This window comes from Ambystoma mexicanum, chromosome 6p (assembly GCF_040938575.1).
Source record: "Ambystoma mexicanum isolate Mex_15411 chromosome 6p, UKY_AmexF1_1, whole genome shotgun sequence".
In the NCBI taxonomy this organism is placed as follows: Eukaryota; Metazoa; Chordata; class Amphibia; order Caudata; family Ambystomatidae; genus Ambystoma; species Ambystoma mexicanum.
In genome coordinates, this window is record NC_090935.1 from 21,042,952 (window position 1) to 21,063,989 (window position 21,038).

Sequence of the window (21,038 nt, forward strand, 5' to 3'; positions counted from 1 at the left end):
TACAATAAAGGATATGCTCACCCTGCTGTGTGCCTGTGTGCACCTTACAAAGCCCCATCAGCACTCAGGCAGAAGACACCACTTCTACACTTGGCACTGGAGGCCTATTAAAGCTGAGGGTGCATCGACATGGCAACAGGCTACAGCACGGTTTTCCTCCTTGCGCTTGCGAAGCACTGGTAGACTTTGCATCTCTACTACAAAGCATGATATGATTAGTCATTTATAACGCGCCTGTACACAAGTCTTTCTAGGCGCGACAAGAAAAGGTAGGGAGACATAGGGAGGACGAAACAAACTATCTCACTGGGCCTGTGTCATTAAGATCGTGCAAGTGTAGGGGCGGAGCAGAGAAGTGTCAGCGGGAGAGAGAAGGGAAGTGCGGTCAGGGCAGCAATGCTCCGAGTAAGTGCAGCCAGGGGAGCCAGCTATGTGAAGTGCAAGAAGGGGGTAAGTGGGGGGGAGACTGTAGGGTTGCAGATACAGTCCCTAGTGCACGAAGGGCCGAAAGGCAGTGCAGTGCTTGCAGGCCATGGACAAAGTCTGGTGCCCGATGTGTTCAGAGGGTAGCCAGGTGACCAGCTAGCGTGGCAGACATGACTTAAGTTATTACGTGTATCAAGCCCACGTTAAAGGCCTAATTAACTGCAAGTGCCAGTTCAACTTTACTATTGAGGACAAGCATTCTATGACAAGACAGGAGGCACGCATTATGCTTTTCTTTCTTTATTACTGCCACGACAGCTTTTCAACTATAACTTTTGAAAATACAACATTTATTACTTTTTTCATTTGGAACACAAAAATGTGTAAATTTGAATTTCTAAAGTTCTCTAAAACCAGGAAGGTTCTAGAGTCCTGCTGAAACTAACAAACCCATGATCCTGCGGGTCTATGTAGTCCTGACCTCCCCGCCTGCACTCATCAGCCTGCAGGTCCTCCTATAAGAACCCCTCTCTCCAGGTCCTTTCCTCTTTCTTTTTGCTGCCCATGACGAGATAAGTACTTTGTAGTGTTAAACGCCTATGTCGAGCGTAATTGGTTTTTCGTTTTGTCACATACATTATTAGATTAGTGCGCACCTACATTATAAGATTAGTGCACGTGTAAGACATACTTTGTTCCAGTATGCAGATAGTAAGTAGGAGTGTTACCCATAACAGCGTGTGATTGCCGAGCGCATTTCTTCAACGTAGTCGAGGTGAGGAGACTTCGCATTATTGTGAAGTAGGAGGCGGGGCCGTCGCCGTGAGCGAACGCGCTCGCCTCAGGCAGTCGGCCCCGCTCCTTCTCATATTGCGAGGCCGCGCCGGTGAACCCGGCGGGATTCAAGACCCAGGGGAGCGGGAGAGCTTAAGCTTCTCCCAGCATTCCCTGCGCGTGCAACGCTCGCGCGCACAGATTTGACAGTGCGTCCGCGGAGCAAGTTGATTTTACGGCACCTCTAGTGAATTTGAGAAAAAACAAATATATATATATATATGGATTTGAAGGGGATTTACAATTCGTAGGATTCAAGGACTCCTTGAGGTGGAACATAGCCTGCCAAGCTGACAGAACACAAGACAAGGCAGTAGCTAGTCCAATCCCCTTGGCTGACATTACAGATTTGGCACTGCCAACTTTAGATATAGCTCAATGCAACAGCCCTGGTCAGACTCCGTCCACGAGTGGGAAGAGGGACCTTATCAACAGGAGGAAGACCTCTCCCAAAGTTTTAAGCATGTACTGGGAGACTCGCTCACCAAAGCAGTTTCTCAAGGTGTCCAGCCTATCGCACAAAGATTGGAAGTCTTGGAGGCTATTATGGCGGAACAGCAAGCATGCCTTGCCAGAAAAAGAAGAGCAGATAGCCCCGAGAGGGCACGTCAGCCAGACACCCCGCTGGGGTTGATTATGAGGGGCGTAAGGTAGCTCGGAAGAGCAAGAACTCTTTGACCCCCCCAAGCAACTTGGAAAGGGAGGATACTACTCCCCAGGGAACAAGCGACCCTGTCGCCAGGCTAAAAAGAGCCTTCCTGGAAAAGAAAAAAGAATGCCAGGACAGACCCCCGACCCCAGGGGTGAATAATCCAGGGGACAATGATGAAGGCTACATGCCTGATGATGAGGGAGAAGAGGAGATAGACTCCCGTCAACAGATCGATGAGGAGGCCGACCCTCAAGATGGATATAACACTGCTGACATGTTTGACCATCCGGCACCCAAAATCCTCTGAGTGGGTGCCATCCACCAGAGTAGCGACGTACATGGCACAGCACATACGAAAACCGATAGACCGAGAAGTGCGATCTCGGATGAGAGCAGAATGCCCCAGGCCAGACCTAACGGGGAAGCTAGCAGAGACGCCAGATCTAGACCCTAAGATGGTCACATTTGTAACTAAGACCGCACAAGACATTAGAAAAGGAATTGACTGTGCATGGCAAGGGTGCCAGGACAATCTCCTCGATATCGCAGGTCCCTTAGCCAAAATAATGGATCTGGCGGAGAGGGTGAAAGATACAGGTTCCCCAATGGACGTTCCTGCGCTGGCAAACTGGGCCCAAAGAGCGTTTGTCGCCTCGGGAACGCGAATTGTGCGATGTCATCAGAAAGGAGAAGAGGTGTTTTACTTAAAATTGACAACTAAGCGACCTAGCCTCGTACGAAGCGGGGGAGAACGCCAAAGGCCTAATATTTGGCAAAGCATTCGCTAAGGAAATGTCCCAGTTCGTGGGCACTCATTCAGCGCTGGAAAGAGCCTAAAGTTCTATAAAGAAGATTTTTCCAGGGCAAGTTTTTTACGGGACCGGACGACAGAGGGATCGTGCGTCCGGTCGTTTCAATTGCAACCGCAGACCCCAGGGGCCGCGCGCCCAGTACTGGGAAGGGAAACAAGACACCTTCTTCCCGACCAGATCCAGGTTCCCCAGGGACCATAGAGGAAGAGGATCCTACTGCCAACCTAGTTCATCAGGAGGTGAGTGCAGTGTGCATGAGAGTAGGAGGGAGAACCCTTCATTTTCTGGATGCATGGAAAGCGTTGTCGCATGATGCATGGGTGTTGCAAGCAGTAGCAGGGCTTCGGCTAGAATTTGTGGGAACCCCCTTTCAGACTTCAGAGCCACGTCCCATTCACATGGCAAGCGAAGAGTCAATACTTTTGCACAGCAAACTGCTAAAACTGAAAGACAAAAACGCTATAGAGCGAGAGTCGCAGGGAGAACCAGGGTTCCTCAGCAACATGTTCCTAGTACACAGAGGGGACAAGGTACGGCCAGTAAAAAATTTGAAAAATTTGAACGAGTGGCTAGTATAGAACCACTTCAAGATGGAGGGTATCCATTTGCTCCGGGATCTACTTCGTACAGGAGATTGGTTAGAGCGCCTCAATCTCAAGGACGCCTACCTAGCGATTCCGATAGCTCGGGAATATCGGAAGTATCTCCGATTCCGATGGAACGGCGAAACATGGCGCTTCTCATGTCTACCGTTCGGCCTGGCATCGGCTCCCTGGGCATTCACGAAAGTGATGAAACCCATGGCAGTGGCCATAAGAGAGAGAGGTATGCGTATTATAATTTACCTAGAGGATATTCTCGTCCTAGGTGCGGACAGAATGTCTCTCACCAGGAGCGTCCAGTGGATCTTCTTGCTCCTGTCATCACTAGGATTTGTAGTGAACTTAGACAAATCCCAATTGACACCTGTCCAGATCATAGAATTCCTGGGGTTCAACATAAATACTCGCAACGCAATGCTCGAACTTCCACAGCGCAAAGTAAGAGCTATAAAGAAGGAGCTCAAGCTTGTGATAGCGAAGAAAGTGATTTCGCTCAGGAACCGGCCAGAGTAGTGGGTCTGCTTGCAGCCTCTATTCAGGCGATTTTTCTCGGTCCCCTTCACTTTAAAGCCCTTCAGAGGCTAAAAATAAGGCACCTACAAGGAGGACTGGGTTATCATCAATTGGTGACGCTAGATGCCGAAGCCATTACAGAGCTGCACTGGTGGCTCCAGAATATGGAAGCCTGGAATGGCCGGGCTATTTTTGGAGACTCCCCAGACCTCATCAGAGTCAGATGCGAGCAGATCAGACTGGGGAGCCCAATGCGAGAACATGGAGACAGGAGAGAAATGGTCAGAACAGGAACTGCGCCTCCACATAAATTGTCTCGAGTTGTTAGCAGGTTCCTTCGCGGTCCGCACTTTCACAAAGGACAGAGTAAAGTGATGTGTGCTGCTCAAGATGGACAACATCTCGGCAGTACAGTATATCAACAAATTAGGGGGAACAAAGTCCAAACTCCTCGCAGAGTTGGCGAAGGACTTCTGGCATTATTGCCTCCTGAATCAGATATCAGTCTCAGCCGAATACCTACCAGGCGCTCTCAACGAAGTGGCGGACTGGAACTCATGATATCTTGTGGATTCCAGCGACTGGATGCTACATCCTCAAATATTCAAGGAGCTGCAGGATCTCTGGGGTCCCTTTCATATCGATCTATTTGCGTCCAGACTGAATGCACAGATTCCGATTTACTTCAGCTGGAGAATAGACCCGGGTGCAGCTGGCACGGATGCGTTCCTTCAGCCATGGCACGGAGCAATACACTAGGCCTTCCCTCCGTTTCTCATGATCACAAGGGCATTAGCGAAGATCCGCAGAGAACAGGTGCAAGTAGTGATCATACTCCCCATTTGGAGATCGCAGCCCTGGTTTCCAGTAGCGATGGAACTTCTACGGATTTTCCAAGGACAGTTCCTCATCGACCGGACCTTCTGCTCAACCCAGCCGGACAGAGCCACCCGCTAATAACATAGGGCAAGTTGAGGCAGATGGCCTGCAAGGTTTCAGGAGAAAATGGGACTTGCCAGGCATTTTGCAAATCGCTGCAGATTGCATCAGAGACTCCTGGGCGCCTTCCACTGTCAGGAGCTACAATGCCGCTTGGAATAGTTGGACCCAGTGGTGTTCAGAGCAGAGTCTGGATCCCGTTTCTGCCCCTGTAGTGCAGATACTCAATTTCTTAGCGAAAAAATTTCAGGAAGGTAGCGTCTTTAGAACCATAGGAGTATTCAGATCAGCTATTTCAGCAGGACACAACAGAATAGAGAATGCCGCTGTTGGCGAGCACCCCACAGTACTGCAATTATTGAAAGGAATGAAGCTCAAGAGGCCTCCTGAACCAAAATACGCAGTACTGTAGGACGTCAGGGATGTTTTCTCTCTGTTCCTCCCATTGGCCGGAGAACGAGCACCTTTCTCGATCCCAGTTGTCAGGGAAATTGGCCATGCTGTTATGTCCCACGGCGTGCCGTAGTGTTTCCGATGTCAAAGCACTAGAGATAGATAGGAAAAGATTCTACCCAGAGGAAGTGGCCTTTACTATCGCTAAACGAACAAAAACAGATTCTAAAGTGATATCCTATCCTTATTTTGTGGAGAATAAGAAGCTGTGCGTAGCGCAATGCATTAAGGATTATGAAACCGCGACTGCGCATTTAAGAACTAGGGGAGTTACCCAGTTGCTAATAGCGCGTAGGAAGCCTTTCCATGCAGTAGCAACCGCGACAATTGCCAGATGGGTGCAAGAGGTTATGCATTGGGCAGGAATAGACCTAACCCTCTTTGGCGCACATTCTGCTAGGGGTGCGATGCAAGCTCCTAAGGCCTTTCCAGCAGGAGTGTCCCTTCAACATATCATGAAATCAGCAGATTGGTCCTCCGAGTCCACCTTTAAGACATTTTATTTCAAACCAGGGTCAGACATAACTAATAGAGTGGTGGCGAGCTTTGAACAAGCATAATGCGAGCCTCCTGTCTTGTCATAGAATAAAGATTGCCCACGCTTACAGCTCAGGAAGTCTTCATTCTATTAAAGACAAGGAGGCGAGCATTATATCCCACCCAAAGTATAGACGAAAGTTGAATTTATATGTGATGCTTGACATGTTCATCTTTGTCCCCTACCCTCCCTTATGTATTATTATATGTTCCTCGCAGAAGACAACCGGAAGGCGATCTGATCAGAAGCTAATGATTGAGACGAGTGCATCTGTCAGTAGTTCGAGAGGTTCTGAGACAAGTCTGCCCAGTTACAGTTCTGTTGAAAAGACTTTTGTTGATGGACATTAAGGTTGTTCAAGTTCTTTTCTAAGTTGTATGGAAAAAGAAAGAGGAAAGGACCTGGAGAGAGGGGTTCTTATAGGAGGACCTGCAGGCTGATAGATACAGGCGGGGAGGTCAGGACTACATAGACCCGAAGGATCATGGGTTTGTTAGTTTCAGCAGGACTCTAGAACCTTCCTGGTTTTAGAGAACTTTAAAATTCAAATTTACACATTTTTGTGTTCCAAATGGACAGAAAATTGTTATAAATGTTGCATTTTCAAAAGTTATAGTTGAAAAGCTGTTGTGGCAGTAATAAAGAAAAGCATAATGCTCGCCTCCTCGTCTTTAATAGAATGAAGACTTCCTGAGCTGTAAGCGTGGGCAATCTTTATTGTCATTTCATAGCAACTTTCTGAAATTTCATCAGGATATAACAATTTGCAACACTGTTGCCAGAGTTCTATTCTACTACTGATCGATTGTTTTTAAAGGAAGTGCTATAGGGGATTTAGCCTCAATACCACAATACTTCAGGTCAAATCAGAATTATAACCTTGTTACTTGTTAAGTCAGAATCCCTATTTTCCGGGATTCTGGCTCTGCTTTTAGGCGCCCCCAGTTTTCTGCTTTTTCTCTTGAATTTTGAGGATCACGTGCTATTTTTTCTCCTGAAGCCCCAACCCATTATAACCCATTTTCCCTGACTTACGGTATATGGACTAGTCACCCATTAGGTGCCCAGTCAAAGGGCAAAGGCTAGATAATTTTTCCATAGGGTGCATTAGATCAACCTACATTGGTGTAGAGAGTATCTTGGTGGAAGCAGCACTTTAGTTTTGGCTTCACCAGAGGGACCTTTTGGTAGTGTGGCAAGTCGCAAGAAGGAGTCGGACAAAGGGGAGGAATTCTACACAAAGCTCATATTGAACTACCTTTCCTTATACTACACGGGTTTGCTCTACCTAACAGAACTCTAACTAGGGTGCTTGTAGTCAGGGTGGTTTGTCCAAAGAAAGTCTGTCCTCTGTCCAAATAGCTATCCTACTCTGACCCTACTACTAATAACAAAGTATTCAGCAAACAAGAAGGGGGCCAGGAGACTGTCTCCCTTCTCCTGGCCCGGCTGGCTCAGCCTCAGTGACTGATCTTCCTACAGCCTCTTGTAATAGTTCCGAATGGTCCCTCAAATTCCTCAAGGAGGCTTCTTGTGTCTTTCTCAAGTATCCAATTACTACTGGCACTCAGTGTCCAGAACGGTTCTTTAACTGTTGTTCATACATTCTCTCTTCTGGTTTCTTGATTCTGGTTTAGAAAACTGTTCTTCCCACTACTATGACAGAATACCCTAATAAAAGGGAGGCTATTCCCATAGCACTCTTGGCTTTTCTTATGGCTTTCCCAATTACTGTGATGAGGGAGATTGCTCCCGCAATACTCTTGACTTTTCTTAGGAGTTTCACAACCACTCTTGACGGGGGATATTACTCCCATACCACTCTTGGCTTTTCTTATGGCTTTCCCAATTACTGCGAGGAGGGAGATTACTCCTCTAGTACTCTTGACTTTTCTTAGGGTTTCCTCATTCACTGTGACGAGGGAGATTACTTCTGTAGTTCTCGTGGTTTTCCTTATGGCTTTCACAATTACTGTGGTGAAGGAGATTACTCCCGTAACCCTCTTGAGGTTTCTTAAGGTTTTCACATTTCACCAGACCCTTTCCGGGTTTCCTGTCACTGCCGTTACGTCCGATATGGCTGGTGCGCGTCACCAGTTCTTCCTGGGGTCGCGGGCTGACTTCTCTCCAGTAGACGCCTTTAGAGTTTCTCTTCTCAACTACTCGCCTAGTTCTGTGGCTCCGTGGAGCCCTTAGTTTGGTGGATTCGGCACCATTTATGGACAACACGGTCCACCTCCTTGAGGTCATGGCACCGCCAGGATTATCCCAGTCTTCAAGTGAATCTACCCTTCGCCGGCTCTCGGTCAAGCCTTGCATTCTGGCACAGTTTTCTGGGCCGTTGACAGCTGCTTCCCGCTGTTTACTGCCAAGACCTTCCACTTGGCTGTGGGTAACTGCCACGTTCTTGATGAATAATGGGACACCAAAATGCCACCTCACCTGCTGCTTGGGACGTCCTAGTGGCTATCCAGCTGTTCTTCATATGCGGGTATTGTTTCTGCTGGGCTGCCCACCATTCCTGTACACAGAGTCACCGGTCTCCATCTTTGCTGGCTCCCTCATCTTCCTTGCCAAATTCTTCAGTCCAGTCATGGGGGTCCTCTTTGGCTCAAAATTCAATAGCCTGGGCACAGGATCTTATAAATTGCGCCTAGGAAGTAAGTATGCATTTACCCGGGCTGTTTCGCCATGGTACCATGGAAGGCATGGTATCATCAGTAAGAGACACAAGCGACCACAGTTCAAGGGTGTTTATTGAACTTGCACAAGGGTGTGAAATGCCTAATCTAAACCCAAATCTACAGATGGGAGCAAACTACGACCATCAAATAATAAAGCAGTCCTAGTGGAGTCGTGTCAAAATAAAAGGGCCTATACTTAAAAACCTATGCATCTGTCTTACTGTTGATACCATGCTTTCCTTACAAATGTTCATGAAAAAGAAAGAAGTGTTCACAAAATAATATGTCAGGATGCTCGAGCCGTTGGACTCCCTTTCCCACGTTTTCAGGGGCAAGGCAGGTCACTCGAGTAAAGCACACACTCTGGCTTCTGCGGCATGAGGAAACAGTTCCATTTTCGCAGTTCAGGACCTTCTGTGTCCAAGTCTCTTTACTTCTTGCAAGTCTCTTGAAGCAGAGGGCTGGCTGTACCAAAAGCAACACACAAAACATTCTTTTCCTTTTCACCAGTATTCAATTTATGTCTTCATCCTGAATCCCCCTCTTCCGGGCTTAGACCCTTTTCAAAACAAGGTTCAGAGAATTATTTTTCGGGTGACTCACAGTTAGACCCGGGTCACTCTCTGCCGGGCTCAGATCCCTTTCTTTCGTACAATTGGTCTCCCTCAGCCGGGCTCTGACCAATTATGATGTACATTAAACTATGGAAGACTTTCAAATGTGCACAGGGTTTAGCTTGACCCATTGCATGACCACTTCAATCTCAATATTTCTTTCTCTCACACTCAGCATCAGTTGGATACCTAACAGAGACTTTCGATTGAGCACCCACGTGACGCCAGACCACTCAGTGTACGTTATCTTTTCTTGGCCTCCCAAAGTTCAATTATAAAGTTCAACTACTTCCTTTGGCTTCCAATCATATTCGTGTCACTCATCCCAAACTCCCCACATACTGTTCTCTTTATACAATGTTGCCGCTTGCAACCTTGGTTCAAAACACAAGCTGGTTTGGTATCAGTCTCTTCGACTCACCGGCTGCGCTGTCTTTTTCCATGCCGCTTTGTTGTAGGAGCCAAGGACAGTACCACAGCGGCAATCGCTCATCCCCGCCTTGGTTATCGACGAGAGAGAGCCCCGGGTACCTCCGACACACTGTGCAGGTTTGGTCATCATTAGTTCCAGGTCTTCGGTTTCTTACTTTCCAAGGCCCACGAAAGTAGCGGTCTTTACAGGTCAAGGGTGCTTCCCTCCTTGCAACCCTCTCTGGTCCCGCCGTCTTTCTCCTTTTATTAAACTGCCATCTTTGAACCGCTGTTTCCTCGTGTGTTTTGCCTTGATCATAGTGTGCTCCGCTGTTTATCCATGTGGGGAAGTGTGATAAAGACAGGTGTGCGTAATGATCTGTAATTGACTGCCCTTGCCTGACCATGTTATTGGGACATGTCGGGTATACGGCTCTGGTGTTAGTCCGTTGTCACTCAAAGTAAACTGTCCGTCAGATAGTGTTTGTGTTGGGATAGGGGTGGGGGGAGTTCAGTTCCTATATATCCTTCCTGGTAGGATGGGGATTCAGTGTGCTCTAGATCTGGAACTGGAATTTTAGGACTTACCTGTAATTTTACATTTCTTTTTAAAGTTCTGCTCTTTGTTCCTGTGAATGTACTTTCTCCACTGTTAACTAACTTTGGTAGCAGTGTGGTGAGTTTTCCTGGGAGTGCATTGCAGTGGTAGTTGTTGCTAAAATGTATCCAATTTCTTGGGGGGACTTTGGCTATGTCTAAGAATAGTTAACAGCCTAGGCTAGTTCCCTTCTTTTCCTTGAATTGTTTCATGTTGGGTGGCGATGTGATAGTGGCCACATAAAGGCAATTGGGCTGAGGAGAGTCCTTAAAGGCATTCACTGAATTTCAATATAATGGGGATTTCTTTTACTAGGTAAAATGTGCCTTAAGGACTTTTTTATGAGACCTATATGAGTAACATAATAAATGTTGATATTTTTCAGTATATCGGTGTGGAGTATTGTGTAGTGATAAGTGTGTGGACTACTTGCTACTACCCTTGCCTGAGAGCTCAGTCTCCTAACTCTGCCCATGTTTACCTGCCTTGAAGAGTTTTTCCTCCCCATTTAGGTCAGTGGTTGCAGATTCCTCAGATGGCTGTACCAAAACTGCCTGAAAATCAGTTACTGTGGGTGGAAGGGGCTCTCTGGACTATATAGTGCTTAGTCACGTTTGTGTTTTTGACACCGGACAGTATTTTGTGACTTAGATTGTGGTTGCAATGAATACACTAGGTATTGATTATCAGATGTGTATAAAACTGCAAGTGATTTACATGCTGAAGTTGAGTCTGTATATAATTGAACGCTAAATATTCCTATCGGCAAATGATGAATTACAGAAAGCGATTCCTGATATTTCCTTAGCTGAGGCTGGCAGCTCAGATTCATCTATTCAGTCGAGCAACAGAGAAAGTGCAATAACAAGAATACCCTATCCCCCTGCCAGACCTCCTATCCCCCTGCCAGACCCCCTCATCCCCCTGCCAGACCCCCTCATCCCCCTGCCAGACCCCCTCATCCCCCTGCCAGATTCCCCTATCCCCCTGCCAGACCCCCTCATACCCCTGCCAGACCCCCTATCCCCCTGCCAGATCCCCTATCCCCCTGCCAGATCCCCCATCCCCCTGCCCAGACCTCCTAATCCCCCTGCCCAGACCTCCTAATCCCCCTGCCAGAACTCCTAATCCCCCTGCCAGATTCCCCCAACCCCCCATGGCACCTCCTAATCCCCCTGCCAGACCTCCTATCCCCCTGCCAGACCTCCTATCCCCCTGCCAGACCCCCTCATCCCCCTGCCAGACCCCCTATCCCCCTGCCAGATCCCCTATCCCCCTGCCAGATCCCCTATCCCCCTGCCAGATCTCCTAACCCCCCTGCCCAGACCTCCTAATCCCCCTGCCCAGACCTCCTAATCCCCCTGCCCAGACCTCCTAATCCCCCTGCCAGACCTCCTAATCCCCCTGCCAGAACTCCTAATCCCCCTGCCAGATTCCCCCAACCCCCCATGGCACCTCCTAATCCCCCTGCCAGACCTCCTATCCCCCTGCCAGACCTCCTAATCCCCCTGCCAGAACCCCTATCCCCCTGCCAGATCCCCTATCCCCCTGCCCAGACCTCCTAATCCCCCTGCCCAGACCTCCTAATCCCCCTGCCCAGACCTCCTAATCCCCCTGCCAGAACTCTTAATCCCCCTGCCAGAACTCCTAATCCCCCTGCCAGATCCCCCCATCTCCCTGCCAGATCATTGTATTGGGAACCCTAATAAATACATTTTTTAAACAAGTGGCAGTTGAATTCTAAATGCTGAAATCTTTTACCAAACAATCAAGCCAAGGTCATTGTTCGGGCTGAATCCCAATTTCGGGGTTCTTTTGCCTAACCTTCTGAGTCCTATGGACCGCTATGTCCCGGGAGGACAGCTCAGCGGCAGCGTGCGCGTCTTGGAAGCAAGACTACACGAAGCAACAACAGGTTCGATCCCCGGGTCCGCGCTTAAAAACCTCTGGGTGTTTAAGCGCGTTATAAATACGCAACTAAGACAAAAAAACCAAAAAAAAAAACAAACAAACAATCCCTGTAACAGCGCCTCGATGCCTGCGGGCTGTGTGAGCGCTTTATAAATGTTAAATAAATAAAACTGGCTTTTTTGTATTTTGGATTTACATTTTGAAGGACTACTGAAGTCACAAAGGCACTGCATTTCATACAGGTGTGTTACTTTGCCAGGGGAGGGGTACTATTTAAGCACCCCGTTTTGTGCCAGGATAATTCCATCACTCTGAAAGGTTTTTGGGGAGTAAACTGGTATGGCTTTTCGGGTGTACGTTAGTTTTGACACCAGGTTTGTAGCACATTTTAGTGATGTATTTTTCAAAGCCCTACCCTTTGTAATATTTTTTGTTGCCTTTGTTTGTGTGGACCAAGAGACATAGCCAAAGTGATCGTGTTGCTGACATAAGCTCATCCGGAGGCCACAAAGGGACCCTCAGTTTATGCTTAAAACGGTCTACACTGGTTTAAGATCCTCCAGACTTCCCAGTTCATATTCTGTGCATGGGAGGACCTGTGTGCCTGGAGGTTTTGCCAACTGCCCGATTGGCTTGATGCCAAAACCTGAATGATGCATGCCTGTGCTTTGGTGGCCGTGCTTAATTAGTGTGTGGGTGCTAGTCAGGGCTGATCCCCTGGACTTATTTCTGAGCACCAGCATTGTCCCACACTCAGTGCATTTATAATGTGTTGTTTTGACAACTTTACTTTTTTAATGTCCATCAGTCTTAGTCACACAGCAACCAAGAACGGTGAGCCACACTGCTGCACAGGCATCCAGTTTCATGAATAACAATGTGCCGGGAGGGAACAGCCTTGGGTGCCCATGCTGCCCATGCCAGGACATTACACTAGGCAGCATGACAGTACTGTTGCAGCTGGGTTGGCAGCTTGGGTATGTTTTGTGGGAAGCAACAAGGCAGCCATGGCACCAGGTGCAGCTCACTAGTTTAGGCAGCAGCAGGCTACATTTTCAGTATGACGCTGGCATTACTGCACCTCTGCTGGTGGGGGCACTTGCATGGCCTTATTAAGTGGGGTATGCAGCAGACATGAGGTGCAACAAAACACAGGTGTGCGACAGGCTGCCAACTCATTCCGTTTTAAACACACCAAGGCACATACATGGGATTGAAGATGAACCCCCCCCCCCCTCCAGTGCCATTTGCGGGGATAGGGATACCTGGCACAGAGAGGACAACAGGACTGACCAGACAACAGCACTGGCAAAGGGGCACTGCCTAGGAGAAGTGTCCTTGCAGAGTGATGACCTATCGAAGATCTTGCAGAGGTATTTGACAGTCAAGTTAATTAGTTCAGTAATGATTTTGTCTGCATTTGTCATCACTTTGCTATATGAAAAAGCACCTTTGCTTTATTTTCAGTGGATAGTCAAAGGTTCTGCCACCTATAGAATGAGAGGAAGTCGAGGACACGGATGAAGTGTTTATAAAAGCAGTAACACCTTTGGTGCATCTTTTAAGGGTGCCACCACTAGGTTATTCTATTTTGATTGGTCTGCCATGGATGGCACACCTTGCCCCCTCTACCCCTAATTAGCAGAGGAGAATTGGAGCTGAAACCTTAAATACATTGACCCTGGGAAAGGGCCGCAGTGGGTGGCCGAGACATGATGGGAAATATTTGGCCCTGGTACTAGTCTACGGCCCTTTGGTGAACACGTGCCTCCGTGGGAGGAATCTGAAGACTGCTGAGATGGAATGCTGCACAGCATCCTGGTGTGACCATGCTGATGGAGCCATGGGGGCCTTCTCCTCTGAACCCCCGCCTCGCCTTGCTGGTGGAAGCCCATGCTGGATCTGCCATGGCTTCTCCCAGCTTTCCAGACAGGATTGTCTCGCTGTCCTTGCTGGACCTTTACTTGCGTTAGCTCCTGAGCGATCCAGCTAAATCCTCATCACACTGGAGCCCAAAAGTCCATCTTTGCTGTAAATGGCCTGGAACCCAGGTGGCAGCGTGTTACTGCCCCTGAGCTCCATCATGAGATACCTAGGGCCACCTCCGGCTATCGATTCCATCTGGGGCCCATTTTCCTGCTGCCTGGACTGATCCTTGTAGTCCCCTGGGCCTACCCATGACCTTTGGTGGGTGCTCTGAGACCCGCCCCTCCACTGCTGTTGCTGCTCCTGCATTTTCCACATGGTGGGCTGCCATTTTAGCTGTCACATTCACTGAGACCAGCTTGTCTGGGTCCTTGCTGTGTCGTGCATTGGAGTCACAACAACCACAGTTCCCAAATGTTGCTAGCCAGACCTAATCCAGCCAGCCAAACTCATCTGTAGAGCTGCTATTCCTGGGGGCGGTTTTTGCAACAGCCATAACCACACATGCATTTAGTTGCACCATTCTGGGCGCAAAGCTATTTCTCTGACCCCACAACTGTAACCCAAATGCAAAATCATTACGGAGCCTGCCGCCATAGTCGGCCTCCTGGAAGTGAAACCATGGGCTAGATTTCTGATGTGGACTGGTAGAATGTACCTAACGTTTCTCCAAAGCCACAGCAAGCCTATTGGGGTTGCCCTGCTGTCCCACAAGGGAGAAATACTTGGATACTTTTCAAACTGAAAGAGGAGCTTTACCTGGAATGAGACATTCTTCCCTGATCCAGCTGGGGGGCATGAAGCTTCCTGAGCAATTAGTATTCATTTAGGCCATAGCAGTGATTTTAGATTTATATTTGTATAAGAAACCCCTGCAGTTCACTCTTTACACACTGCCTATAATAGTGTTACTTTAGTAAGTTGAGGTTGTGTGGGGTGAACAGACCCATGTCTTTCCTCCCTCCTTTCTAATCCCGGGCAGGGGGTTTCTGCTCTATGTTGGGTTCATGGAGCGAGTTTGGGTCTCTTTTGCAATGTACTTGTTATGACTTCCTTAAGTACTTATCTGTCAGTGTTAAGCAATATCCAATAAAGGGAATATGTAATTTTACAATAGGTTATGTGTGGCGTAACTGTACATGGATACAAGCCCCACCACTAATGGTAGGAGATGGGACTAGCTTGACTGACTCTGCAGATTCACTAAAGAGGGGTATTTCTATTCCCCCTCCCCCACCGGAGGAGTATAGAAAAGCATCCCTAACTGCCATATCTGCGAATGAAACCCATCTATAAGAATCATTCAGGATTCGTTGATTACAAGGAGTTTAGAAACTCTTCATCGTGAACCTTGGACGCCATGGCACAAACATGCAAACAGAATAAGAGAAGTTTGCTTACCAAGCCGGACTAAGTGCACAGTACAGGTAACATTTAATGCAGAATGAATCTGGTCTCTGCTATCTCTTCTCTCCGGCGACCACTCCAACTCTGCGGCATCTGAGGAACATAAAAGAAGAGGATTGTGCATATGAAGGGCTTAGACCAGTAGCTCTCCCGCATCCCTGGAAGGGAACAGCCACCTATGCTACAGGACCCATCATGGCCCTCCATCAGAAACCTGCAGCTTGCCTAGCTGGAAAATCTACCCTTGACAGGCAATGTTGCAAACACTCCTTCACATACCACACATTGAAGACTCGCCCTCAAACATATTCTGCTTTTCAAGTCCCTCAGGCTATTCAGCTTGGAGAACCTGCTCGGCTGTGCCCTCACCAGTCGCAGATTTGGGTCCCTCGTCCATTGCACTTACCAGAGTGGAAAGGAGGCTGCATGAATTCCAACAGAGTTAAATGTTTGAGAACATAATTCCCATTTCCTGCTGGAGAACCTTCCCACAAACGTTCCATGCTGGCTAACATCATAGAAAGTGTATTGTAGAAACCCCTGTGATGAATCCGAGGTGATCATCCCAAAGACCCTGGCCTGAGACCCTATTCATGTGGCCAGGGAAAGGCAGCCGCTACCCGATCCTGACCCAAAGGGTGGTGTTCTGCGGCAGGATCACATGGGAGGGGACTGAGGTCAGGAGAATTGGGATTACTCTTTTACCAACGTCCGAAATTATCCCACAGCCTTAATGGCCTTTTTCTTTTAAAATTGAAGACTTTGATGTTAAAAAGAATAAGAACATTAGGGACTTCAAGTCCCATAATGCTCTTAGTATTGAGATGGGGAAGAGGGGCTCGGAGTTGCAGAACTGTAGTGTGCATTCTAGGGGTTGTACTTTCAAAAATGTAAAGCCCCTTCAGGTGCAGGCCATTATGAAGAAGCAGTGAGAGTAGCAGAAGCAGAAAGAAGAGGACGCCGGAAACACCGCTGTGTTGTCAGAGGGACGCGGGGCTGAGAGAGTCGCAGGATTCAGAAATCCTGAATGCAGAGAACGCGCAGAGGTAAGCTGTGATGGGACTTGCTGTCCCATAGGAGAGAGAACCTCTCCGAGTTCTGCCTCCTACTCCGGTGGGTGGCGTTCACTGGAGTATGCGAGGAGCAAAGAAGGATCTCTTTCCAGGAGCTGCAAAGCAAGTTATAGCAGCAGTGTGCCCAAAAGAAGTGCAAAGAAAGGCCGGTGAGATGACCTTCGCTAGGTTACCCCGGGGCGCTCCGCAATAGACCACTGGCTCAAAGCAACCTTTTCTAATACAGACCTATTGGACTAAAGCATTTTTGGCGTAACTCATTTTGGGAGAGACCGAGTGAAACAATATTATAACCACCCGTGCCAAAGTAAAGAGGGGTCAGTATTAGAACAAAGTGAATGTAATCTACAAGAAGGGACATTACCTAAAAGGGAAGATAACAACCAGCGTTGCCTAAACCAAAGAAAGGCCATTATAAGTCAAAGGGGAAACAGCTTCCCTAAAGAGGGATACCTGAAAAGAAACATTGCCAGCAGCTTATTGGTAGTTTAGAAGGAACCCAGAGGTGGCAGGAGAAAAGCCCTTCTTGCAGAAATCATGATGGGGGAGAGAAATATAACTTGCATTGCGCATGCAGCAAACAAATTTGTGGGAAAACCAGTGTCAATGTGCACTGTACCCTATGGAAGAAGCTGTGAACCCCAGTGGTGTTGTTGAAAGTCAAAAGACTTTTTCAAGAAGCAGTTTTTTAATTAACCTTCCACAATAATGGTTCTAAGTGTAGACATTTTTACACAAACCTCACCACAGAGTACTTGTAGTTTTATCCTGGCTGGTGAGTCTACCAGGAAAGGGACTTTTAGTGGTTAGTCCTGGCAGGTAAGTGGACAGAAAATAATTGAAGTACTGCAATGTGGTAGAAGGTTGTAGTGGAAAGAAAGTGGCAAGTCTAATAATGTGTTATGATGAACTGTGGTAAAAAGATCCTGACAAAACGTTATGGTTTATGAAGAAGAAGTGTGAAAGGTTATTCTTCAAAGAAGAGAAATTATATTGAATACGGATTGGAAGTGTGAAGACATTCGGGTGGTCTGTTAAAAAACTGCCAGTATTCGTGGATACCAGCACTTAACCGGACCGCCCGAGTATGGGTTTAATGGTGGGGCACGTGGGTTACCCTCCAGCTAGAAGCTGGAGGTTAGCCAGGCGCCAAACCGGCAATAAAAGCCGCCATTACCAACGCCGACACTGCCAGTGGAGGTAATGACAACAGATCCACTCAGGAGTCTCATGGGATTCCATGAATGGGGATGAACACGTCCCACCGGCACTCGTACGCCGGCAGCAATTAGGTAAAGGTAAGTACCAAATGCTGGCATCCTGGCAGCTCTACTACCAGGATATGATATGGCATTTATAAAGCGCCTATACACAACTGTTTCAAGGCGTGACGAGGCAATTGAGCAATGGAAGGGGGCAGAGACAGCGATCTTACTAAGCCAAGTGACATTGAGATAGCGCAAGTGCAGGGGAGTGGAAAAGTGCAAGGGGATAGGAGGGGGGTGCTGAACATAGGATCAAACAATAACAAGAAGTGTGGCCAACGTGTGCCAGGTGCAAGGGTAGGTGCAGACAGCAGGTGTCCAAAGAGCAGGTAGGGTGACTGTAGGGTTACAGATACAGACCCAAGTGCAAGGTTTACCAGGAAGCAGTGCGGATGTACAACTGGGTGAGCAGGGCCCTGGGCCCAAGATCAGAGGGTAGCCAGGTGACCAGTGTAGTTTCAGACTGGAAAATCAGCAAGGGAGAGGCAGAGAGAAGGCAGAAGCAAAGAGGAAGGTCTTGAGGTGCTTCCGGAACCGGAGATGGTTCTCCTCAAGTTTCAGAGAGGCAGGGAGGCTGTTCCAGAGGGAGGCCCAAGCCGAAGAGAGAGATCTACCACCAAACCGTTGCTTGGAGAAGTGACTGACCCCGAGGGAGATGGAGGAGCAAAGAGCTTGAGTAGGAAGGTATTTACGAAGAGAGGGAGTTGGAGGTATTTATGCCCCAGACCCCAGAAGGCCTTATGGACAATGCAGAGGGTCTTGAACTTAATCCTCGCAGCCACAGGGAGCCCATGCAGAGATCTCAGTGTTGGAGAGATACGATCACTGGGCTTGAGGCCAAGGACAAGTCTCGCAGTCCTGTTCTGGATGAGTTGCAGAGGGCGGAGAGTAGAAGGAGGCAGATTTAGAAAGAGGCTGTTGCAGTAGTCCACCCTAGAGAGAACCCGAGCTCTGGAGACAGTGAGCTTCTGGGGGGAAAAAGGGGAAAGGAAGAATACCTCTGAGGAGGTGCAGTTGGAAGTTTGACTTCTTAGAGACATCAGAAATGTGAGGAGAAAAGAAGAAGAGTGTGGAGTTGAAGATGACCCAGAGGTTCTTAGCCTCAGAGGTGGGAGCAGGAAGAAGGCCAAGAAAGGCCGGGCAGAGAGTGACAGGAAAAAAAGGGTGCAGGTGTGCCGATGAGAATCTCTGTCTTACTGGCATTCAGGCAGAGATTGTTGGCGGCACATCACTCCTGGATAGCAGACAATCATAGATGAGAGAAGGAGATGAGGTGGCAGAGGGAGCCTGAAAGGAGTGTTATCCGCATAGCACTGAAAGTTGGAGCAGTGATAGCGGCAATGCGGTGGGCAAGAGGTGCCAGGTATTGGTTGAACAGCCAGGGAGAGAGGTTAGACCCCTGGGGAACACACAGGTAGAGCGCGAGGAAGAGGAAAGGAAAGACCCAAGTTGAACCTGGGAGGGCCTGATCAGTGATACCCAGGTTATCACAGAGAGGATTGAGCAGGCTGGCATGCTTGACGGTGTCAAAATCAGAAGAGAGATTGAGTAAGATGAGAACAGAGTCGAGATTAAAATGAAGATGAGAGAGTAGGTCTTCACAGATCTTCAGGAGAGCAGTTTCTGTGCTTCTGGCTGCACTGAAGCCAGACTGATGGTTATGGAGACAACCAACAGATTCAGTATGAAGGTTAAGCTGGGAGATGGGCAGCTTTTCCAGGAGTTTGCCCAGGAAAGGAGTGATGGAGATTGGGCGATAGTTAGCCGGGCAGTAGGGGTCTGCTGAGGGGTTCTTAAGAAGAGGGTGCGCAAGGGAGTGCTTATGGGGTGAAGGGAAGGCTCCAGTGGCGAAGGAGTGGTTGCAGAAGTCAGCCAGGGCAGGAGTGAGTGTGTCAATGTGGTCCTTGATGGTTTTGTGAGATACAGGGAAGAACATGTTTTGACGAGACTTTCATAGATCAGACTTTTCTAGAAACCTTGTTGGGAGAACAGAGGAAAGGCAGAGAAGGAGGGAGGAGAGGTGGCAACAGGGGGGCCGGAAGTAGGGGAGAGAGTGGAGGGAGGGAGCGGGAGGAGAGGACAAGAGAGTGGACAGGATGTCCTGAGTTTTACAGATGAAATGAAGCCACGACCATGCAGAGGGCCTGGGAGGGGACAGGAGAGGTAGAGACTACAGTAGGACTGGCCAGATCATTTGGAAGAGGTGCAGGCCAGTTTGTCAGAGGATGCGCAAGAAGCTAGACATTTCCTCTCAGCCACTCTGCACTTGCGTTTAAGGATGACGAGGTCAGAGTCTTACCAGAGTTGCACTTGGCTTTGGGCTTCAAGCGGATCCTCATGAAAGGGGCACGCACATCAACAGTATCAGAGATAGAAAAGTAAAGCATGGAAAGGGCTGTGTCAGGATGTGAGTCAGCCAGAGGAGGAGGAGGAGGAGGAGGGGGACACTGGCTCTACAGCGCTCCTCTACCCTGCTTCTACTGGTGTGCAGCCTCCTTCCTGGGCGCTCTGGGCTGCGCTTGGACAACAACACCTACTGCCTTCGACTTGCTTCTCCTTTCAACCATTGGTCGTGCTCTCGCTCCACAGTGCTCCACTCTCCTGCTCCTACTGGTATACAGCCTCCTCCTGAGCAGTCCTGACTGCGTTTTTGGACCTGCAGCACCTACTGTCTTTGACCAACCTACAGCGTTCATCCAACAGCTCTTAGTTCCTGCCCCTATGTGTCCCAGACTACTGTGCCTCAGTGCTTCTAGTGCTTTTTGACTTGGCATCCTATCCTACGCCCCACCTCCAAATTCCTCATCCCGGCACTGCAACCTCATCTACCCACATATCTCCAATACTCTCAATACCTTTGAAGTTGCCCTCTGGAACACCATATCAATCTGTAACAAAGCCACTGCTGTTCTTGACCTATTACACCTCAATCTCCAATTTCTCTGTATCACTGAAACTTGCATCCCTCCCCATAACACCTCTGTTCCTGCTTCCCTTACCTCACCTTCATCTTATTTCGTGCACGTAACTCGCCCCTCTGGCCGGGGAGGTGTCTTAGGCCTTCTCTTTCGCCCACACTTTACCTCTTCTCCCTCTCCTACTTCTCTACCCTCTCTTCCTTCCTTTGAATTTATGTATAAAATCTTTAATTCTCCCCATGCTATATCATTCTTCATCATATATCGCCCTCCTGGCCCGCTTGGCACATTCTATGAGGACTTTGACCATCTTCTCAGCCACATCGCACCCAGCCCCACCGCACTAATCGTTATTGGCGATTTCAATCTCCATCTCTCTACTAATCCTTCCTCCCTCTCCTGTCCATCCTCTCTCCTCTCTCCCCTCTCCCCTCCCACTCACCAATCAGGCTCCATCATTGA

The 21,038-nt window shown here is 48.5% G+C and overlaps 1 protein-coding gene across 4 annotated transcripts in view; it reads right to left on the bottom strand.

Moving 5' to 3' along the window:
* LOC138511150 (zinc finger protein with KRAB and SCAN domains 7-like) overlaps positions 1-21,038 on the bottom strand; it is a 296,010-nt gene that overhangs the window by 84,067 nt on the left and 190,905 nt on the right. For all 4 annotated transcript variants that reach the window (XM_069626650.1, XM_069626652.1, XM_069626649.1 and 1 more), the window contains one exon: positions 15,315-15,413. In XM_069626650.1, coding sequence (XP_069482751.1) covers positions 15,315-15,413 — 99 coding nt within the window. The remainder of the gene's footprint in view (positions 1-15,314; positions 15,414-21,038) is intronic.